This window comes from Eptatretus burgeri, chromosome 1 (genome assembly GCF_056783735.1).
Source record: "Eptatretus burgeri isolate ZD-2024b chromosome 1, Ebu_testis_v1, whole genome shotgun sequence".
Taxonomy (NCBI): domain Eukaryota; kingdom Metazoa; phylum Chordata; class Myxini; order Myxiniformes; family Myxinidae; genus Eptatretus; species Eptatretus burgeri.
In genome coordinates, this window is record NC_140961.1 from 109,039,156 (window position 1) to 109,060,444 (window position 21,289).

General features: G+C 46.4%; 1 protein-coding gene across 7 annotated transcripts in view; it reads left to right on the plus strand.

Annotated features, from left to right (window-relative positions):
• The window catches only part of ANKS1A (ankyrin repeat and sterile alpha motif domain containing 1A), a 178,563-nt gene that overhangs the window by 44,782 nt on the left and 112,492 nt on the right, over positions 1-21,289 (plus strand). For all 7 annotated transcript variants that reach the window (XM_085894384.1, XM_085894410.1, XM_085894428.1 and 4 more), the window contains exon 10: positions 19,239-19,353. In XM_085894384.1, coding sequence (XP_085750510.1) covers positions 19,239-19,353 — 115 coding nt within the window. The remainder of the gene's footprint in view (positions 1-19,238; positions 19,354-21,289) is intronic.

Genomic DNA, 21,289 nt, shown 5'->3' on the forward strand with positions numbered 1-21,289 from the left:
CTTTTGGATCCCAAGCCGCTGCCCGAACCACTGCGCCAACACCAGGCATTATGCAAAAGGAAGACTATATTACCAAATTCTTTTTTCATTCTCCAATGCGTCTTTCAAAGCCGATAATTATCAGACAGGATTGATTAAACCTTAAAACGTGTTGCAGAAACCTTGGCAAAAAGTGTAATGGGCAAGTAAAGGTTCACAGTGATGAGTGCCTGATTTGAGGTGTACAGAGCGAGTGAGAAGAAGAAACATACAGGGAATGATGGAATGCAGAAATTTGAAAGAAGTGAAAGAATTAAAATGAATGAAAGACACCATTTATGCCAGATGCACACACCATCAAGAGAGCAGAGAATGAGAACAGATGACCATTGTGAATGAAAAAAAGTGAGTAGGAGAAGATTGATTGATTGATTGTGTGCTCTGCCTGAAGGCAGATTCATGGCTGCTAGGCAAGTGTGATACTGGGTGGTTTGCCATTGCCTTTCCAGCACTTAATTATGGCAGGAATTTGGAATTTTATTACGGTGCCGGTGATGGCTTGCCGACTCTTTGCAAAGGACACCATGGGATCTTTAACGTCCGCCAACTAATGCTAGCATATGGGACACCCGGCTTCATGTCCATTCGAGGGACAGGACACGCTGATGAATCATCCTTTCTGTAAAATACCAGGATAACAGTTTGTAGCTGGGTAGGAACTCAAACACTAGCTAAACAGCTATGAGATGAGTGTGTGCCTAAAGATATGGACCGGGAAAGTTAAATAAAATAAAAAAAACAATTTTTATTTTATTTTATTTTATTTTCATTGCAATCAATGGGAACAGTAAGGAATACATTTAGAAAGAACAAAGGAATAAAAGAGGACTACATTAAGATGAACATGAGCCAAAAGTGAAGGGATTATATTTTTCCAACTTTTAATTTATTTTAACACGAGCAAATACAACCTGTCGCTTCACTGATGGGAATATTAAGGATTGGGGAAGGGAGGGATAGAAGAGGGAGGGAAAGGAGGGAGAGGGGTGGGAGGTAGTACAGGATTGAACGAAATGGGGTACATTAAAATGGCATGTTAATACAGCATGTGGAGACTGCCAGGAGATGCTTTTTAAGTCGCATTTTTACATCAATGCCACACAACCCAAACATAATTATGTTTGTGCTAATTTGCTTGGTCTATACACATCGGCATCCATCGCTATGACCCAGGAGGAGGCCAAACCAGATTTTTTTTTTTTTTTTTTGGAAAAAACAGACATGGCCTGCTGGAAAAGGTTGGCTGCCAAAAATCGTATGTATATATATATATATATATATATATATATATATATATATATATATATATATATATATATATATATATATATATATATATATATATATATATATATATATTGTTGTGGTTACCAAATTCGCAAACCACCATTCAGGTCCCTTAGATGAGATATCTCGGTAAGTACATGTGTAGTTAGGCCCAAACCCGTTGTCTAGTGGGAATACATGTCATTTATGCGTGCTGCGACTCTGCAGGATAGCCGTTTTTCTTTTACTATCTTTATTTTGGACCAATCGCCATTGTTACCACCACCAGTCACAACATCAACCACCAACCACAACGCCGCTTCACCACAACCGCCACGACCTTCACGTCACACCTCGCAACCGTCGCATCGCCACCGTTCTTGCGCCGCTTGTGGGTACCGGTGTTGGACTCGTGCAGGGCGCGCGCCGAACAGCGTGTACAAAATCACGGATTTTGTGCTTCAAAAACGGATCAAAAACGACACGCCCACTTTTTGCCGTCCAATCGGTGAGCGAGGGGCGATTTGGCCCCGCCTCCAGGGCGTTGGAGGGCGATCGATATATGCAAATTTATGGATCAAAAAGCATTCACGCCCACTTTTTCTCGGGCCAATGGGGAGCGAGGTGAAAGGTCGAAGGAAGGGGGTCAAAGGTGAAGTCACGGGGCTTATATAAGCGACCGTGTTCGTCAGAAACAAGAGAACAGAGAGTTAAGACTTCGCGGGCGGTGGAGTTGGCAAGAAGGAGCTGGTCGTCGTGTGCGTTGGAGTCGGAGCGGAGGGGACGGAGCTGTGGAGAGGCGGCGAGGGCAGACGAGGGGGTGCTCGCGTCGTGCAGGGAGCTGCACCCCAGGGAGGCCGACAGCGCGACCTGGCCGAGGTGGAGACGCTCGTCGCGGGACAATAAAAATCCTCTATACCCCGAGCATCAGCAACCCCCTCCTGTTTCCCCCCGCGCTGAGATAGTGCGACCAAGGGGGCCCCTTTCCCACCCCCTACCAGACACTGCCCGCGAGGCCCGCGGAGTTGAGGCACCATCGCCGCTCCGCGTCTCATCACCAGACGGGTAGGCCCGACCCGGTCTCGGCCTCAGGCCCGCCTCATCCTTGAGGGTATTCTTTTCCTTGGTTTTGGGTATGTGTTGTCGGCGCCGTCTGTGAAGTAAAATTGTATAAGTGTTGCCGTGTGCTCGTGTAATCGGTATTAGATCTGCATTGTCGCATTTGCTTTTTGTGTAAATTGCATTGTGTTTTTCTTTTCTGTGTGCTTTTGGTGGAATTGAATATGTGTGCTTTCCGTTCATCGCGAATAAATGTGCTTTGTGTTGAACTGTTTCCCGCTTCGCTTCGTCATTTCCTTCATTGAATCCTCATCTTGCTTCACGTAAAGGGTTGGTAGTGGGCTGAATACGCCCGATAATTAATCGAACCGTCGAGGTCGACGATAACACCGCTCGGTTATCCCGATAGTACGGAACGGGTCGCTTAAGTGGCCCGTGTCCGAAGTCGACCTGCGGCGAGGTGCGATCGCCCGGTCTACCCTCCGCGTGGGTACTTAGGTCGGTCGAATTTGGCGAGCAACCCTATCCCACGCGGGGGCTGATTGGCTCGATCGCGGTGAGACCGAAAGGTCCACCCGTGACTGGTTCCCGGCGTTAGTCCGAGAGGGTCACGACTGGATTGTCCGTCCGGTGGGCGACGTGCCGCGATTCGAGTTACGTGGCCGTTCGCACGCCGGCGGGCGCGAATCCGCAACACTGGTGTCAGGAGTGGGATACAAATTCATCGCCCTCCTCGCGGCACTGGTATCGGAGAACAGGAAAACGGGCTCTCCTGTCTCCGGCTAAATTCACGGGAATCGGTCCAGGGGTGAGAGAAGCGACCCCCGATTCCCTCCAAATTACGAGCGAGCGAAATTAACCCCCCACGAGAAGCAAGATGGCGTCTCAAGGCGAGCGGGAGCCGGGGGTATTAGAAATGGATGTAGAATGTGTAGAATCCATGGCCCAGGATGGAATGCCCGTGCAGGAACATGAACTCGCCCAACTGAACCCAGAGCCCGAAATAGGAGCGGCAGCGGCCGCGGTGTATGACACCTCCCCTTCCCCCTCCACCAAAACCCTTCCCCGATCCCTGCCGAAACGGCTCACCCAAGCGCACCCGACATGGCCCAGCTATGCGCCATGCTGGCGGCAATGACAGCAAGGATGGATGCGAATACACAACAAATGAACGAAAAGATGGATGCGAATACACAAAAGAGGGATGCGAATATGAAAAACGAAATGAAAGGCATGAACGAAAAGATGGATACAAACACAAATGAAATGAAAAACGAAATGAACAAGCAAATAAACGGAATGGAAGCAAACATGAGGGAAGAAATGAAAGAGCTAAGGGGTGAGACGCAGAACATGGGCCGATGCCTGCAGGCGGGCATGAAGGCCGTGACCAGGGAGCTGGGAATGGCGACTCCACGTGTAGGAGCAAACGAGCTGGAAGGGGGTGCAACGGCTGACAGGCCCGCGGTGGAGGCGGGTAAAAAAATAATTCAGGGGGCGTGTTGGGCGAGGGTCGTGACAGAGGAATCGACGATGACCGAAAGGGAAAAATTAAATGGGGAGACCAAAACGTGTGAGACGAGACACGAGGTGACGACAACGGAAATAATAGTGGAGACAAGGGAGGTAAAGGGTGAAGCGTTGGCAGTGACGGTAGCCGGGAAGGGAACGATAGAGGAGAGACTGCACGGTGAGGACGGGGTAAGTGACGCACACACACACACGGAGGTAGTGGAGGACAATGGGGGTGAGCTCGCGGAGCGTGTAGAGACCCAGTGCGAGCACCTGGATGGCCTCCTCCAGGAACGAGGGGAGGGAGTATGCCCCCTTGAGGCGAGTCACGACCAGGTGAGTTCGGTCGTGTTTTGCGAGGTTGAGGGGACGAGTGCTGTGGACGGGTGCACGGAGAGCTTGGGGGGTGTAGAGGCCCCGGAGACCCTTGTGGGGACACGAATCCCCAGTGTGGTTGTCCCTGTGTGTGTGGTGCAAGGCGTGAGTGCGTCCCCGTGTGTGGAAGCGACCCCGTGTGTGAGTGGTGTGGTGGCGATGGTGCCGGAGTACGTGCTTCCCAGCACGTCGTGTGTGGGTGAGGCACCGTGTGTGAGTGGGGCCGTGTGTGTGAGTGAAACGGCCAGTATGAGTGAGGCACCACGTGTGAGTGGTGTGGTGGCGAGTGTGCCGGAGTGTGTGCTTCCCAGCACACCGTGTGTGGATGAGGCACCGCGGATGAGTGCCCCCGCGTGTGTGAGTGAGGCACGGTGTATGAGTGAGGCACCGCGGGTGAGTGCCCTCGCGTGTGTGGGTGAGGCACCGCGGGTGAGTGCCCCCGCGCGAGTGAATGGAGCACCACATGTGAGTGGTATGGGTTATGCAAGGGAGACCGTGTGTGTGAGAGAGCGGTATGAGAGGGAGATGTCGGTTGGCATGCGGGAGCACGCAGCCGCGTCTCCCGGTGTGAGTTTAATGGTGTGGACTGTGTGCGTCGTAACACGCAGGTGTGCGTGGGTGGAATGGAGACGGAGACGGCGACAGAGGAGAGAAAGCCGAGTAGCGGCTGTGGTTGTTTCGGGGACCGTGCCGGGTTCACCCAGCAGTGAGCACGAGGTTCGTGCTGTGCTACGCACGAGACCGCCACGTGCTCGCTTGCGAGGGTGAAGTCCCGGTCCAGAAACGCACGCGGTGGATTTGCCGATCCCGCGGACGGACAAAGTTTAGGCAGGTAAATGGATTTGGACCGGATGGGTTCTCCACGCGATCGTGTGTGTTAAGCTCCAACGGGCAAAGCACATGTGTTCGCGTGGGGAACCCCTCGAGACGTGGGGCTTGTGTTTTTTTTTATGCGCACGGTGACGCCATGGCTGCACGTGGGGTTGGAATCCGGCAGGAGGGGTATCTCTGCCGGATGGTACCGTCCAAGGAGGGACGAGGAACACGTGCAGCTGCATGACGTCACAGGCAGGTGCAAAGTGCGCGAGTTGCCGCGCAGGTGCTGCGCATGGAAAAAAAAAAAAAAAAAACAAGCCTCACTTTCGGGTGCACAGGATTCCTGGGCAAGGGGTGGAAGACCCCCTTGACCCGGGGCACAGGATGGAAACTAGTTAGGGGGAAGGGTTAGCTTAGCTAGACCGACTTCATGGGGAAGGGGTAAGTCCTCATGGAGTCCGTGGAATGGATTAGGTAGAGGGATTTAGTGAGCTTTAGGTTGGGAAATAAAATGAATTTTTGAGTTTGGAGACCATGACTGACAGTGGATGTGTAGAGTTGACGTAGTTTAGCTACGTAGTGTTAAAAGGAACGTGCTGTAGTATAAGGGACGACGTGGGAGCACGAGTTAGTTAGGGGAGGTAGTTAGGAGGATAGCAGAGTTCAGCGGTGTGTGAGTTGGTGAGTTGTGAGGTGAGTACTTGTTGAGTGAGTGAGGCCAGCGGGTCTGTGTGTGTGGAGTGAATGGGGAATGCATGGTGCGATGAGTGATTGGGGGGAGGAGTGACTCCCGCCCAAGGGACCCCGGGGTCAGAGTAAAGTGAGTTAGCTGGGTTAGTCAAATTGAAAAATGGAGGTCGTTTTGCTGTTGGTGGGAAAGTAGGCTCGAGACCCATTTGGAGGGGTGCAGGAGCCCTGTTGACGGGCTTGGGAGCGTGGCTGCGAAAGGTGAGTATCGCTGAGTGGGTACCCCGGGCACCAGGCTAGTCGGCCGTGGTAGGCCAAGGGCCCATGGGGGGCCGGGATAGCGTAGTGGGCACGGGTGCGCCTGCTTGGTGCGGGGGCCCGGGGCGCCATTAGCCGCGTGGGCAGAGTTGTGGGCACGGGTGACCCTCGGAAAGGGGCCCGGGAGGCCGGCCTGCCACGTGCGCGTTTCAGGGGAGGTGCCATGGGGGGCACTCCCCGGTGTTAGGGAGCTGGTAGGCTCGGAGGCAGTGTAGTGCCCGGGGGTGCCATAGCGGGAGATTCGGCAGAGGGTCGTGCCTGCCAAAAGGAGCCACGTGTCCCAGCCAGGAGACCGTGTGAGGGCACGGAGAGAAAATTGGGGGGCGAGGCCCGAAATTGTGAGGACACCAACACAGGCAACGGGAATCTGGGTTGTTAGAACCAATAGTTTAAGCGAGAGGTGCTTGTTGAAAGCCCCGGGGTAGTTTAACAGTTAAATGGTTAGGGTAGATTAGGAGATGTACCCCTCCGCACCATCCATCCCCTCGCTCTCGTTGTGGGCTGCTGGACCCACTTTGGTTATAGATCGCCGAACTCTGGGGAGGCCATTCTGAGGCTTGAGTTGGGCCTCGACACAGGACGTTAGCTCTCCCTTATTCCCCTCCGGGAAGGGAACGTAGGGGTTGGGAGTAGGCTAGGTGACAGGATAGGTTAGCCGAACAAGGACGATAAAGGGGGTTAGGGGACGATTTATAGTGGGGAAGTAAAAATAACAACAAAAAAATAAGTTGGGGCTAAATTGGGGTTTGACAAATTAAGGGAGTGGGTATGTACAGTGACAAGCAAAGGCGATAGGTTGGGAGGGAGACAGGTAGGTAGGTCCGAGCCCGCCTTCCAAGTGGCCAGCACCACCGCACTCCCTCCACCAACCTCCACTGAACGGCAAAGGCTGGCCAACTTCATCTGCAGCTGCTGTGCTGCAGGGCCTGTGCCGGCTGGATCGTCTGCCGGCTGGCTGTTTTTCTGCAAGGCCTGTGCCGGCCAGTTCATCTGCCGGCTGTGTTTGCCTACAGCGGCCTTCTTCTGCGGGCTGTGTTTGCCTGCTACCTTTGCCATGTCATGCCCACTGCCCACGTTCACCAGCCCCGTTCAATTTTTGCTCTGCCTCCCCCCCCCTGTTCATTTCCATGTGCGCCAGGATCCGCAAGGCAACAGTTTGCAAGCTGCGAGAACTGCCCTGTTGGCAGCTACAACACGGGCCTGCAGTGGCGGCCCGTGCACCGTGTTTGTGTTCATGCATCCATTCGTTGTGCTCATTGCGTGTGCCACTTGAGCTGGCACGGAGACTGCGTTGTGCAGCCCATGCACCGTTGTGGTTCACCGCGTTCAGTTCGAAAGGGAAGGCCTTGGACTGCGTGTGAGCAGCCAGCCACGTTCCCTGTCACCTGCATTGTTTTGAGCCAGAGACTGCATGCGAGCAGCCTGGCTCCCTGCTAACTGCTTTCTTTTTGCAGAGTTCAATGATCCTGGGCCATGGTTTAGTGTAAAATTTGTAAGTTAAGGTTAAGATGTACTGTACATATGAGTGCGCCCCCGGCATGTTTGTCTTAGCGCCGGCAATTTTATTTAAGTCGTCCGTGTGAGTGAGTTTGTTTAGGTAGTTACGCAGCCCTCAGGTTATTTATTTTAGGGACACGAATACCGTGAATGTCGCACTCAGGGATCCGTAGGTAAAATGTACTAGGGGAAAACTACACATGATGGCACACGAAAATTTGACGACTCGGGACGAGTCTGTAAAAAGGGGAGGGGGTAGTGTTGTGGTTACCAAATTCGCAAACCACCATTCAGGTCCCTTAGGTGAGATATCTCGGTAAGTACATGTGTAGTTAGGCCCAAACCCGTTGTCTAGTGGGAATACATGTCATTTATGCGTGCTGCGACTCTTCAGGATAGCCGTTTTTCTTTTACTATCTTTATTTTGGACCAATCGCCATTGTTACCACCACCAGTCACAACATCAACCACCAACCACAACGCCGCTTCACCACAACCGCCACGACCTTCACGTCACACCTCGCAACCGTCGCATCGCCACCGTTCTTGCGCCGCTTGTGGGTACCGGTGTTGGACTCGTGCAGGGCGCGCGCCGAACAGCGTGTACAAAATCACGGATTTTGTGCTTCAAAAACGGATCAAAAACGACACACGCCCACTTTTTGCCGTCCAATCGGTGAGCGAGGGGCGATTTGGCCCCGCCTCCAGGGCGTTGGAGGGCGATCGATATATGCAAATTTATGGATCAAAAAGCATTCACGCCCACTTTTTCTCGGGCCAATGGGGAGCGAGGTGAAAGGTCGAAGGGAGGGGGTCAAAGGCGAAGCCACAGGGCTTATATAAGCGACCGTGTTCGTCAGAAACAAGAGAACAGAGAGTTAAGACTTCGCGGGCGGTGGAGTTGGCAAGAAGGAGCTGGTCGTCGTGTGCGTTGGAGTCGGAGCGGAGGGGACGGAGCTGTGGAGAGGCGGCGAGGGCAGACGAGGGGGTGCTCGCGTCGTGCAGGGAGCTGCACCCCAGGGAGGCCGACAGCGCGACCTGGCCGAGGTGGAGACGCTCGTCGCGGGACAATAAAAATCCTCTTTACCCCGAGCATCAGCAACCCCCTCCTGTTTCCCCCCGCGCTGAGATAGTGCGACCAAGGGGGCCCCTTTCCCACCCCCTACCAGACACTGCCCGCGAGGCCCGCGGAGTTGAGGCACCATCGCCGCTCCGCGTCTCATCACCAGACGGGTAGGCCCGACCCGGTCTCGGCCTCAGGCCCGCCTCATCCTTGAGGGTATTCTTTTCCTTGGTTTTGGGTATGTGTTGTCGGCGCCGTCTGTGAAGTAAAATTGTATAAGTGTTGCCGTGTGCTCGTGTAATCGGTATTAGATCTGCATTGTCGCATTTGCTTTTTGTGTAAATTGCATTGTGTTTTTCTTTTCTGTGTGCTTTTGGTGGAATTGAATATGTGTGCTTTCCGTTCATCGCGAATAAATGTGCTTTGTGTTGAACTGTTTCCCGCTTCGCTTCGTCATTTCCTTCATTGAATCCTCATCTTGCTTCACGTAAAGGGTTGGTAGTGGGCTGAATACGCCCGATAATTAATCGAACCGTCGAGGTCGACGATAACACCGCTCGGTTATCCCGATAGTACGGAACGGGTCGCTTAAGTGGCCCGTGTCCGAAGTCGACCTGCGGCGATGTGCGATCGCCCGGTCTACCCTCCGCGTGGGTACTTAGGTAGGTCGAATTTGGCGAGCAACCCTATCCCACGCGGGGGCTGATTGGCTCGATCGCGGTGAGACCGAAAGGTCCACCCGTGACTGGTTCCCGGCGTTAGTCCGAGAGGGTCACGACTGGATTGTCCGTCCGGTGGGCGACGTGCCGCGATTCGAGTTACGTGGCCGTTCGCACGCCGGCGGGCGCGAATCCGCTACAATATATATATATATATATATATATATATATATATATATATATATATATATATATATATATATATATATATATATATATATATATATATATTTATATATATATATATATATATATATATATATATATATATATATATATATATATATATATATATATATATATATATATCTATATCTATATCTATATCTATATATATATCTATATCTATATCTATATATATATATATATATATATATATATATATATATATATATATATCTATATATATATCTATATATCTATATCTATATATATATATATATATATATCTATCTATATATCTATCTATATATATATATATATCTATCTATCTATCTATCTATATATATATATCTATATATATAGATAGATCTATCTATATATCTATCTATCTATCTATATATCTATATATATATAGATAGATCTATCTATATATCTATCTATATATATATATATATATATATATCTATCTATATATATCTATCTATATATATATATATATATATATCAATCACCCGTAGTCCTCATATGGATCGACACTCGGCTTGCAAATGTGAGCACTCTTGTCAATTGCAGTCACCAATGCCGCACGTTTGAGATGTTGGAATTCATTCTCTGTAGGTGGTAGCAGCTTCAGCAGAGTTGACTTCTTGTTTTGGAACTTGTGAACTTGGAGCTTTCCAAGGTCTGAGCCCTCGAAAGCATCACCCTTGTTGGTATATACAGCAACCACAAGCTCTTTTTCCTGATTGATTACATCTGCTGTGATCATAGCGGGACCTTGATCTCCATCTGCACTCTTTCAATGCCGAGATGTCAGTTGTCTTGCTTCTGTTTAGCCACACCTTCCCAGTAAAGTATGGGTAGTTGGTGATGTCTTGTCCACTAAGACTGAATAAAGGGCAATCCTCAGCTGCTTGCAGGTCCCAGTGCAGCAGCAATCTCATGAATTGGGGGACAGCTCTCGTGCAGTTCGAACCCACAGTTCAGGCAAATCTTTCAGCAGCATAGTACACATATGTAACAATTATATCTGTGTCATTTGCATGGATGATCACTCGGTCCACCTCCTCGTTCCGGACACTGTACACAGACTGCAGTATGACTCTGGTGTTGGGTCTTGTTCAGTGGACTCCAAAGCAGCGACATGTGTGACTGTACCCTCTAATCAGTACACTCGTTTCTTCCTTGAAGCCACCACCCAGGTACAATTGTGGCGAATTGCAGTAGCGGGAACATTTGAAAGGATCTTCCATCTCTTTGAAGGTACAGTGGGAAGATGCTCAATTTGTCTGGCGTGGTCACTGGATTCATCTAGCTATCCTTTTTCAATGATGATAGCGGTTGGCGCATTGAAACTGCCCCCTTCCAGTGTCTTCTTCTTCCAGTCCAAATTGTCCATCGCAAAGAGGTTGAGGACCTCATTGTTTTGAGACATGTTTTCTGGAATGTCGACCCCGTCTTCCTCCACCTGTTGCATCATGTTGGCACTTTGTGTAGTCAGCTGTTGCAGACGATCATAGCTGATCCTTTGGCCAAGTCTGTTGAGTGTTATCAAGGACTTGCTTCATGTCTGATTGTACATGTGGTAGGTTGTGGCAATCCCCAGTGGAGTAGGCAACCCAGCCACATGCTCTTGGAGCTGTTGGGACACTACAAGTGCCTTTTTCTTCACCGGCTGATCAAACAACACTTGGCCTAAGCTCAGAGGCTCTCCTTGGGTTGGTACTCTTGGTTTGTCAGAGCAGCATGGCTGTGAAGTTGAAGAGGGAATCAGGAATAATCTTCGATGCAGCAGCAAATGAAACACCAGTTGACTGTTGCTGTTGTTTCTCCTTCCTGTATGTCTTGGTGTCTCCTTAGTATTTTGGCTGCACACAGTATAATCTGCTGAGTTTCATCAATTTGGCTCTCTGCTTCCAGCTGCCTCAGCTTCTCAAGGGCATCACCGAGGGGTATGGGAGATGCACAGATGAACGCAGATCCACCGGTTTGGTTGATGGAGATGCGCTCCCCAAATTTCTGCTGCAGTTTGCATTTCTGTGATATTGACCTGCAGGTGTCTGCAGTCTTTACTCACTGCTTCCAGAAATTATATATATATATATATATATATATATATATATATATATATATATATATATATATATATATATATATATATATCACACGGTACTTATCCCGCAAGGACATGAGCAGAAAGCCACATTTCTCCTGGAACAGGGAAATCTCCAGCTGCTCCACCAGATGATTCAAAGCCACATCACGCATTCATCTGTGCAGATCTACCAGTGGGGAATCATGTTGCAACTTGCTCCTGGATGCCTCTTCTCTGTGAGTTTGGAGCTCTTTTCATTGAGGTATAAGTTTCTGCATTTAGCATACCACTTGGGTGACTTCTCTGCCACCTACGTGTCCTTGGTTGCATCATGGTGCAACCTTGTGTAGGTCTTGTCCTGTCGACAGGTCATGGCTGTAAGAAGTTTTGGAGCTGTTGTCAGCTGAATGTTCAACAGTTGTTTGATTGCAGGTCCTTGACATATGAAACACTTGGTGTAGTCTGTAAGCGTGTCTTGGCGCCTTCTCTTCGGCTGTTCCATAGACACAGCTCCCTCCAGTACATGTTTTCTTGTATGCTTAGACATCTCTCGCCAGATACATGCAACATAAATTGACAGTTAGCTTTCACAATAAACATCTATAAATTATGTATTAAAAAAAAAATCCATATACCCAGGGGTCCTCATGGGTTTAACAGACAGTGTGCTGGAAAAGGTAAAAAAAAAATCAACAAATGCATGTTTTTCCAAACACTAGTTAATGACTGGCCCAATATTATGGCTTGCAAGGAAGCTGCAGTTGGTACAGGCTGTCGTAATTAGTTACGGTTTATTTGGGTTGCCAGAACTAACTTTTCCATTCGTGGGACATAGATAATCCATAATGGCTGATTGCCGCTAAAGGTACCGTATTCACGTATAGGGTCATGTTGTTTTGAGGCTTCCTACAGATTTCCAGTAGCTTTTGGCAAGGTTGTCATTCTCTATTATAATACCAAGCTTGCACACTAAAAACTCGGCTCGCCTTCACTCGATCCCTACGAAATTGCTGTGGCACTTAGTGGACATGCCGACAATGTTTGGGAAGTCTTGGCGTTCCATAGTACCACTTGCATTTTGCACAATGCGTATTTTTGTCATTCCCCGTGTACGGTCTGTCGTCTGCTACCAGCTATGTTGTGCTGCTATCCCATGCATGTGCACGGGTATCGCTCGTATATATTTGTTATGGCCTGCAGCACACGAAGCCAACATATGATCAACTTGCTTTTATTTAGGGGTTGTAACCATCAGAAATATATACAAATACATAATATATGGTCTGATGCACTGATGGTTACCATGCCAAAGGAGTTGCTCTTTGTGTCCAATAAGCTGACGCCAATGATAATTGAGGGTCAATGAGCGTGTTATGAGACGAAGGATTCATCACTCCTTGGGTTTCCTGGTGTCTGCATATGCTCAGATTGAGTGATCTCACCGTGAAGGATGCATTCTACGCCATGCTCGAGTCTGTGGTTGATCAGTGCCCCAGGCGAGATACTCTTCCAGTCTTGGGGGATTTGAATGCATCGACGAACTGATTGGGATGGTTATGAGACATGTGTTGGCCCCCATGGGTCTGGAACTGAACCAGAATAGCATTAAGTTCCTTGACTTTGCGATAAGTCATGGAGTCAGGGTGGCTGGTTCATGGTTTCAGCACCCACAAGCTCATCGCTGGACTTGGTATTCCAACGCAGGTGGTGTGGCAAAGGAGATTGACCATGTGCTCGTTGATGGCCGCTGGAGGATGATCCAGAACTGCAGGGTCTACCGGAGTGCTCAGTTCCTCAATACCGGCCACAGGCTTGTTGTAGCAACTCTGAAGTTTCAGCTTGAATTCAGGAAAATTGTACAATCGCAGCTGAGGCTGGATGTTGGCAAGCTCAAGGATGAGAGGGTAGCTGAGGAATTTGTGAACAGGCAGAGTGAGGATTTGGGGGGTCTGGGTGCTTTGGGGAATCCTGAAGAGTTGTGGAGTGCCTTCAAGACCACTGTCATTGATGTTGCTGTTGGAACTCACCATAGGGCAATGAAGAATTTTAACTAACCCTAACACATTTTCTTTCTGTATATATCGATATGGTTTTTGGCAGCCAACCTTTTACAGCACACAGTGTCTGTTAAACCCATTTGTTCCCTTGGGTATATGGAAGGTGGGGATAGGTGGAGTATGGACATTCGAGTGCATAGCGCGAAGCCAATATGGATGGCATGGTTTTCAGTGCTGTTTTGGAATCTGCATACTTTAATGCCACTTGTGCTCCCTTTTCTGCAAAAATTATTGTTGGGGGATTTGGGGTGTGGAAGCGACTTCATTTTGTGGGACATGCAGTCCAGAAAATAAATGAACAGGAACAAAAAAAAAAAAAACCCACAAAAACCGGAGGGAAGTAGGCAAGAAAGAAAAGAAATAGAAACAACAATCAAATGGCTAAAAATCAAATTATGTGAGCAAGTGGTGAGAACAGCAGGGGTGTGTTCCGTTAGTAAACAGCTTGCTATCGCTTCCAAGCGGCTTACTTGATTCAAAGCGCTCAAGCAAGCAATCCAACGGAACAGAGCACTTGGCACCGCTTAATAACAAGGCGGTCTCCATGGAAACAATGATATCGTGGTACTCGAGCAAATGTCCAGGTCGTCAGTTTTCAGTCTGACTCGATCTTGGTGACAACTTTCCCAATTTTTTTGATTGTGTTGGCAGCGGATACAGAGTACGACAAAGAGGGAAAGAAAGACAAATAAATGGGGAGTCAGAAGGAGGAACCCCCTGCCAAGCTTATCTATGGATGCCACCACTGGCATTTTGGCGGAAGGGAGGGTTTGTATGTTTGTCGATGTTGAAGAATTAGAGTAACAACTAATGTATGAAATACACTAGGGTGTACCACTTTTGCAAAAGTAGTTGCTGGAATGAAGCACGATGAGCCGATCGATTCCACTAGTGAAGTTAGGTGATCGACCAAGTTTGAAAATTTTCCCGCCTTATTTGACCGAGGGGCGCCATTTTGAAATTTCAGGAAAAATCCATATTTTTGGAAATAATGTTGATTTCTGAATATTTAAAAAAATATATTTCTCTGTGTTTAGATGGCCGAATGCACTTCAGTAGGCACCAGTATAATAGTGAGTACCCGTAAATATTATTCACAACTTGTCCCAACATTTTGAGAAGGGGTTGCCATTTTGGAACTTCACTGAAAACCCCATATTTTGACAATTATTGCACGGCACATTGTTCGGCATTTACAGAATATCAGTAGTAGCGGTTTCATAAAGACATTATTTTTGACAAATGAGAGCATGATCAATTAATTATGAGAACAACCAAATATGTTTTAAGCGACATGGTTTTCACATATGACAACATAACAATCTAGCAAACAAGCAACCACACATATATCTTATAGAGAACATAGCGTTTGTTTTGTATAGTCTGGGTAAAGCTTCCTGTGCTCTTCCACGCACTGTAGCAATGCTTGAGGTTGTTTCTCATTATTGCACATATGAATAAAGTCAGACACCAGCTTAATTCCTCTTTCAGCTCGATCATTTATGACACGCAAAGAATTAGCACTTTCGCAAAATTTCCTGTAACTAGCGAACTTGTCCCACATAGCCACAGGTGTCTGCAGCCACTCCTGATCATCGTCTATTCCTAGGAGGTCAAACATCAGCCAAGATCCTTGGCTAATGAAAGACCTTAGCGTTGGCATATCATCAGTTGAATTAAATTCCACGTGGGGAAGTTGTGGCTTGCCAGATTTGAACTTCTCAGGCCGTTCTGTCTCAAATAACACTTGTCCCATCAACTCTCTCCCTGTGTTCGGGACACCGTTATCAGCTATGGACAACACAACTAACTGAGGTGTTAAGCACCAAGTATGGCGATTGCACGACAAGATACAAGCATCTGCTACACCACTGTTGTAATGTTTGCACAGGAACATGTCAGCCATGAACTTGAGATCGTGTCGTGCCGCAGATGTGCTAAGTGGACTCTGTAGGAATGCTTTCGCATAGAACAGACCTACAAACTTGGCCACTCTGTTTAAATACACTTGTTGCGATATCTTGAACTGGTCTTGGAGCAAAGCTAATTTGAGGAAATAGATGGCTTTCGCCCTCCACCTGGCATGGTGGTCACTGCAAATTATTTGTGTGTCGTAAATGATCTTGCTGAAAGAGGAATTGAGCTAGTGTCTGACTTTATTTATATGTGCAATGATGAGAAACAAAGTCAAGCATTGCTACAGTGCGTGGAAGAGCACAGGAAGCATTACCCAGACTATACAAAACAAATGCTATGTTCTATATAAGATATCTGTGTGGTTGCTTGTTTGCTAGATTGTTATGTTGTCATATGTGAAAACCATGTCGCTTAAAACATATTTGGTTGTTCTCATAATTAATTGATCATGCTCTCATTTGTCATTTATAATGTCTTTATGAAAACGCTACTGCTGATATTCTGTAAATGCCGAACAATGTGCCGTGCAATAATTGTCAAAATATGGGATTTTCAGTGAAATTCCAAAATGGCAACCCCTTCTCAAAATGTTGGGACAAGTTGTGAATAATATTTACGGGTACTTACCATCATACTGGTGCCTACTGAAGTGCATTCGGCCATCTAAACACAGAGAAATGTATTTTAAAAAATATTCAAAAATCAATATTGTTTCCAAAAATATGGATTTTTTTTCCTAAAATTTCAAAATGGCGGCCCGTGGTCAAAAAAGGCGGGAAAATTTTCAAACTTTGGTCGATCACCTAACTTCACGAGTGGAATCGATAGGCACATAGTGCTTCATTCCAGTAACTACTTTTGCAATAGTGGTACACCCTAAAATACACATTTCAATAAGATTATGAGAACAGTCTCCAAAACAAGGTGGTGGATTATGCTTCTGAACATTTCATTGGGTGCAGTATCATTTTGAATCCGACTACGGTGACCATTTTTGCTAACATAACAAAGAACTTAAAATAATTGCCTGCTCCAATTGCCGAGTGGCTCGGTGATGGGCTTGCAAAGCGGTTGATACAGAACTGGCTTGGTAAGCGATAGCAAGCCGCTTGCTAAAATGGAACACCCCAGCTGTACATCGGAAACCACACTTCAAGCTGATAAAAGTTCTTCCAAGACGGAAAAAAACAAATGGAACATTAGAATTCCTCCTCATATTTTGCAGTTGAGTCTTAAGTGCCATACTTGACTGAGTGTCTGAAAATGTAAAATCAAGTTGGACGGCCTGTCATGCGCTCTCTCACCAGGTACATATTTACATAGAGAATTTTCCATCGACTCCCTCTTCCCCATTCACAACCTCTCGGGAGTGGTGGGGGGGGCGGGGGGCGGGTTGAATCAAGTAGCTACAACCATTGGCATGCGAGTTATGACAGACCCTTAGTCCCACTGGCAAGTTTGGTTGAGATTGCATAACTCATGACCAAAGGCATGCACCAAATTGCATATTTTAGTATGAAGATTATAATGATAATGTCGTAAATGTAACTTCAAGCCCTCCAGTGTTGTCACCTTGCGCTGTCAAGAACCAGTCTGCACATGATTCGGATCTGGAGTGGTTGTGCTCAGATATAATTAATTATGCTTAGGGCCGTCCAGCATTTATGCAGATAAACAATGCTCCGAAAAATCATCGATCCATTAATACTCCACTCACCAAGTAATTAAAATCGCTTATTCGAACTTTTCATAAAATGTTTTGAGTCAATTGCAAGGAACACTGCTTCATAATCCTTTGTGTGTACAGTCGGGAAATTGTGCTCAAAACAAAATTGATGAAAATTTATAATCATGGAACTTGCACATACAAAGTAGAGGTTAACTATCTCAAACCACATTTATGGACACAACTCGCACTTTTGAGCATACTGGGGTGGAAGAAAAACAACTCTTCCTTGTGACGACCAAGTAATTTCATCATGGTGTTTGATTATATGTTTTATTTTAATTATTGTAAGTTGACTGTGATGATAAGGATGAGGAATTCGTATAATGCAGATTTTAATTTTTTGTTGGGGTTCTTTTGTAAATCGGATAAATTGCTGATGACCAATCAACTCGACGTTTCAGAATATATTTTGAGCCAATGTAAGGAAGAGGGCGGAGGAGGCATTTTTGTTATGCAATACTGTCGGACCCCCACATTCGTGGGGGATACGTTCCTGAAAAATTACGCAAATGTCGAATCCGCGAATGTTGGGTATTGTTCCAATGGGAAAAAGGGGGAATAGTGGGGCAACTTAGCATAACAATTGTGCATTTTGTGAGGAAAGCACCAAATTTGGCACACTAGTAGCCTATCGTATTATGAACAGATTTGGATATTGGGCCATCTCAAAATTTTCCATGGCCGTGGAAAATGGCTGCCGCAGCCATCAGCGGCTGAATTTGAGATGGCCCAATATCCAAATGTGTTCATAATATGATAGGCTACTAGTGTGCCAAATTTGGTGCTTTCCTCACAAAATGCACAATTGTTATGCTATATTTAGCTAAGTTGCCCCACTAGATAGGTTCCTGGCGGTTCGTGATTTGTCACAAGAAAAATCACAAATGTCAAAAACAGGGCCACAAATGTAGAAGCAGGTTAGAAAAACCACGAATAAGTGAAGCACAGTCCTGCGAATGTCGAAGCAGGCCAGAAAAATTGCGAATAAGCCCGCGAAAAACCGTGAATATGCGAAGCACAGGGCTGCAAATGTCGAAGCAGGTTATAAAAATTGCGAATGAACCCTGAAAAACTGCGAAAAAGTGAAGCACAGGGTCATGAATGTAGAAGCAGGTTAGAAAAATTGTGAATAAGCCCGTGAAAAACCACGAATATGTGAAGCGCAGGGCCGTAAATGTAGCAGCAGGTTATAACTAGAAGGGCACTCGGTGGAGCGCATACCTCCGCCACGTAATGCCTGATCCACGAGAACATATCGGGCCCAATACATTGTTGAAATATCCTGCTATGTATTGTTTTTGACCCTATCTCTCAATGGTGAAGCATCACTTTAAAATAATCGGATCCGGATTTGGATCTTCACCAAAATTGAATCAATTCTTCCTTGTCACACACCCAACGTGTCCATCAAGTTTCATCTGAATCCATCAACAACTTTTTGAGATATCCAGCAGACAGACAGACAGACACAGGTGAAAACATAACCTCTTCCACCTTTGGTGATGGAGGTAAATATGTGAAGCACAGGGGCACCAATGTAGAAGCAGGTCACATGTTATGAACCGCAAATACGCAGGGTCCGTGAATAGTGTGGTCCAACAATACTCTATCCTATAAAAGCTATGGGATGTGTCTGTCTTTGAGAATTGCTGACACATGAATCTGATTGTGATAACCAAGAATGTCAACAGATTGGAAAACATTCAGAGAACAGTCGTAATGCTTAGTCTCAGAGTATCATGTCCTAGAGGAAGGAAATAACAGACATGTAACTGAGCAATTTGATTACGTTTTTATTTTTATTTTAGTGTATACATTTTTTTTGCAATGTTCCTTTGTCCCCCTCTGAATCCATTCAAAAACATGTCAGCCAGAGGTCATTGCATGAGAATATGCTGCAACACATTTGGTATGTGTGCCATTGTAGGGAGTGGAGAGTGCCAGGCACATGCTGATTCTGACTGAATCTGAAAATCCATATGAGCTGCTCTCTGCTGCTGAAACTAAAGTTCCACAGTATCATGGACTGCTAAAGAGCTCAGGTCTTTTACCACCTCCTCCTCTCCGACCTCACCCTTCTTCCCAATCAACTTGTGGTGTCTCTCTCTCTCTCTCTCTCTCTCTCTCTCTCTCTCTCTCTCTCTCTCTCTCTCTCTCTCTCTCTCTCTCTCTCTCTCTCTCTCTCTCTCTCTCTCTCTCTCTCTCTCTCTCTCTCTCTCTCTCTCTCTCTCCCTGTCCCCATCCTCCTCCTCCTCCTCCTTCCTTTGCTTTTTCTTCTTGGCTCCTCTTCTTTTCTCTCGCACTGCATCACAATTTACGAATGCTTGGGTATGCCTTGTCATGCTGCTTCTGTGCACTTGTGCTGAGTTGGATGCTCCTTGAGATTACTGAAGGAACTGGTACAAATGACGTTCTTGAAAATGTTAATGTATTTCTAAATGCGTGCATGTAAGTAGGTCTCCGCAATGCGTGGACATTTTAAACAGTGCTTTTTTAACCTTTGCAATTGACAACAGTCTGTCTTGGTATATTCTGCACATTTGAATAGCCTCTCAAATTACAAGAAAACGTTATTGTACGAAGAGCACGAAGGTTAGACGTTATAGTTTTACATCTCATATTTATATACATTCAGTTGAATTGAGTTTTTGTTCCTCTTTTGGCACAAATATTCCAAAACGTATTTTTTGTTGTTTTTTCATATGCAGCACGCGGCTCCGAGTCGCATCAATGAATGGGTGTGCGGCTGTGCCGCTGATACTACGCAATCTGTAGTTGAGGATGACGGTGTGTAGCCTGCCCGAGATTTGAACCCAGGCTCGATGGCTCAGAAGCAACTTTGTGTATACTTTTAGGATACCTTGACAGACACTAGGTTTTTTTTTTTTTGTTTTAGTGGATTTAAAAAAAAAAAAAATTTAAATTCCTTTTTTACAATTAATTTATTTTTAAGAGAAGGTAAGCTTCTATTCTTTCAAACGTGTATGTGTGTGTTCTCTGAAGTTATTTGGTGTAGGAAGGCACTTTAGGTTCAAATAGCTTCAATATTTCATACATGTTCTGTAGATAATATTCAACAGAACAGCATTGAGTCGAACATAATGGACCATGTTGAGGGAGGCATTGATCCTACGGCTTGAATTGGCTGGTCCAATTCGAGTAAAGATTGTGTCCAAGTCTTATTGAACAATATGTACTCTTATGTAGATGACAGGAAAGGTAAAGACATGAAATTAATTTGGAGGCATAGGATATGGACGCCTGTCTGGGCACCACGAGTTAAACAATCGCTCCACGACATAAATCACAGATATTATCAGCTAAAAGTTGCTGCGTGCATCTGTAGCGCCGTGGCAAAAGAGGTGCGGCTGGTGTTTCAGAATTTAGTCCTTCGGCGGAGCGAATGTGCAATCCCTCTGGACTGGCTATTATTGCTGAAGTATGCTTGATATTCCCATCTGAACACTTGCCTCATGAAGTTGATTAGATGTTCAATTTTTTTCAAATGTGATTTTCTTCTTGTTGTCATTTCATGTCAATTGTTGTTCACGTTTACGTACACTCTCTGCAAGTGAATATCCGAAGTTACGTTGCATGGTTGCAGGCCTTAGGCACTACAACAGAGACGTGTGTTCAACAAGATGGGAGGTGCTTGATAATAATTCCTTAAAGACACAGAACTGATATATCGAACGTACATTCAAAATCGCCTTGCCTCTTGTTTCGCGGTATTGTTTCCAAAAGCACTATTCAAAATGATTGCAATGTCCAATGGTGCTTGAAATGGGATAGAGTTGATTGCTTCTTCTTCTTTTTTCATACCCGAATGCTCGAGGCTTATTCCTGTCATGCTTTTGTAAATCCTTTGCTTGTTCCTACAAGCTGTCCAACTAATGGATGATTTAAATGCGCATTAAAGTCCCTAAAACTGCATTTTAATTAGCCTGGAAACCTCGACTCCTTTTCACAATTGTGTAC